Source organism: Chiloscyllium plagiosum, unplaced genomic scaffold (genome assembly GCF_004010195.1).
Source record: "Chiloscyllium plagiosum isolate BGI_BamShark_2017 unplaced genomic scaffold, ASM401019v2 scaf_2453, whole genome shotgun sequence".
Classification (NCBI taxonomy): Eukaryota; Metazoa; Chordata; class Chondrichthyes; order Orectolobiformes; family Hemiscylliidae; genus Chiloscyllium; species Chiloscyllium plagiosum.
The window spans coordinates 582-2,000 of record NW_025176047.1 but is presented as its reverse complement, the minus strand read 5'-3'; the positions used below and the strand labels follow the sequence as shown (position 1 = coordinate 2,000).

Below are 1,419 nucleotides of genomic sequence, written 5' to 3'. Positions count from 1 at the left end.
GAAAGCAGTAAATTCTTTGAACAAAATTAAATTTGTAAGTAGATAAATAATGACTTGAGACATCTATTGGTGTGGCAGACCATTGTGACTTTGTGTTGGGCTCTAATATTCCTGAGGTATTCCAGAGATGACCCCATCTAATGGTTATACCTGGTCAGACCTCCACAAAATTGAAGCTGCCTCCTGCGATGAGATGTCAGAACTGACCTGTTGTCTCCTCTTACAGCCCAGTCATTCAGAAGATCCGTGCAGAATGTGCAGAGCCCTTCCTGGCTTTTGAACAGTGTTTGAAGCAGAATCAATCTTCTGTCGTGAATTGCACGGACCATGTCAATGAGTTCCTGGCCTGTGCAGAGAAGGTCAAAATGCCAGCTTTAGGTAAAAAAAAATCTCTAATTCAAAGATTTAACAAATCTGTCAAAGCTCAGTAAATACAATGATGCAGTCTATTACTGCACATGCGTAACAAACACAATTTAAATTATCTTTGCATCAAATCGTTTCCACTCTTTCATCTTCTAATCAGAAGTTTACACTCCACTGTGGTGCTTGGGAATTCTTCATTGTCAGAGGTATCATCTTTTGGATAGAGACACCATTGTAACAACTTGGTGAATTTGAAATTGCAGTTCTTCAGGATGGCCGTACAAACATTCAACATAAGAGCAACATTAGGCCACAGAACTCTTTGAGTCTTCTCCTCTGTTTAATAGCTCACTTGATTCCAAACTTGACTCCACATTTCTGCTTACCCCAAATAATCTTTCACCCCTTTTTCTGACCAAGAATCTTATACAACTGTGCCTTTAAAATATTCAAAGGTTCTGCCTCCACTTAGAATCATAGAGTCATGGAAACAGATCCTTCGGTCCAACTAGTCTATGCCGAACATAATTCCAAACTAGTCCCACCTTCCTGCTCTGGCCCATATTCCACTAAAGCTTTCCTAGTCACGTACTTAGCTAAATGCCTTTTAAAAGTGTAACTGTGCCCACATTCACCACTTCCTCAGAAAGTACATGCCATATGCAAACCACCTTCTGCGTTAAAAAAAATTCCAACTCATGTTCTTTTTTTAAATCTCTCCTTTTAAATGACATAATTGTATCAGCCTCCACCACTTCTTCTGGCAGCTTATTCCATATAAGCATCAGGCTCTGCATAAAAAAGTTGCCCCTGTCACCTCTCACTCTAAACCTATGTCCTCTAGTTTTGGACTCACCCACTCTGGGGAAAAGTCCATGTCTATTTACCCTATCCATGCCTCTCACGATTTTATAAACCTCTATAAAGGTCACCCATCAGTGTCTGATATTCCAGGGAAAACAGCCCCAGCCTATTCAGCCTCTCCCTATGGCTCAAACCCTCCAACCCTGGCTACACCCTTGTAAATCTTTCTGCATCCTTTCAAGTTTCACA

At 40.7% G+C, this 1,419-nt stretch overlaps 1 protein-coding gene across 1 annotated transcript; it reads left to right on the top strand.

Annotated features, from left to right (window-relative positions):
* Nucleotides 1-206: 206 nt before the first annotated feature.
* Nucleotides 207-436, top strand: LOC122545345 (coiled-coil-helix-coiled-coil-helix domain-containing protein 5; the record flags this gene model as incomplete). The annotated part of the gene is made up of 1 exon (XM_043684400.1): nucleotides 207-436. A coding segment is annotated over one exon (225 nt), but the record flags the coding sequence as incomplete, so codon positions are not given.
* Between the last annotated feature and the right edge of the window lie 983 nt (nucleotides 437-1,419).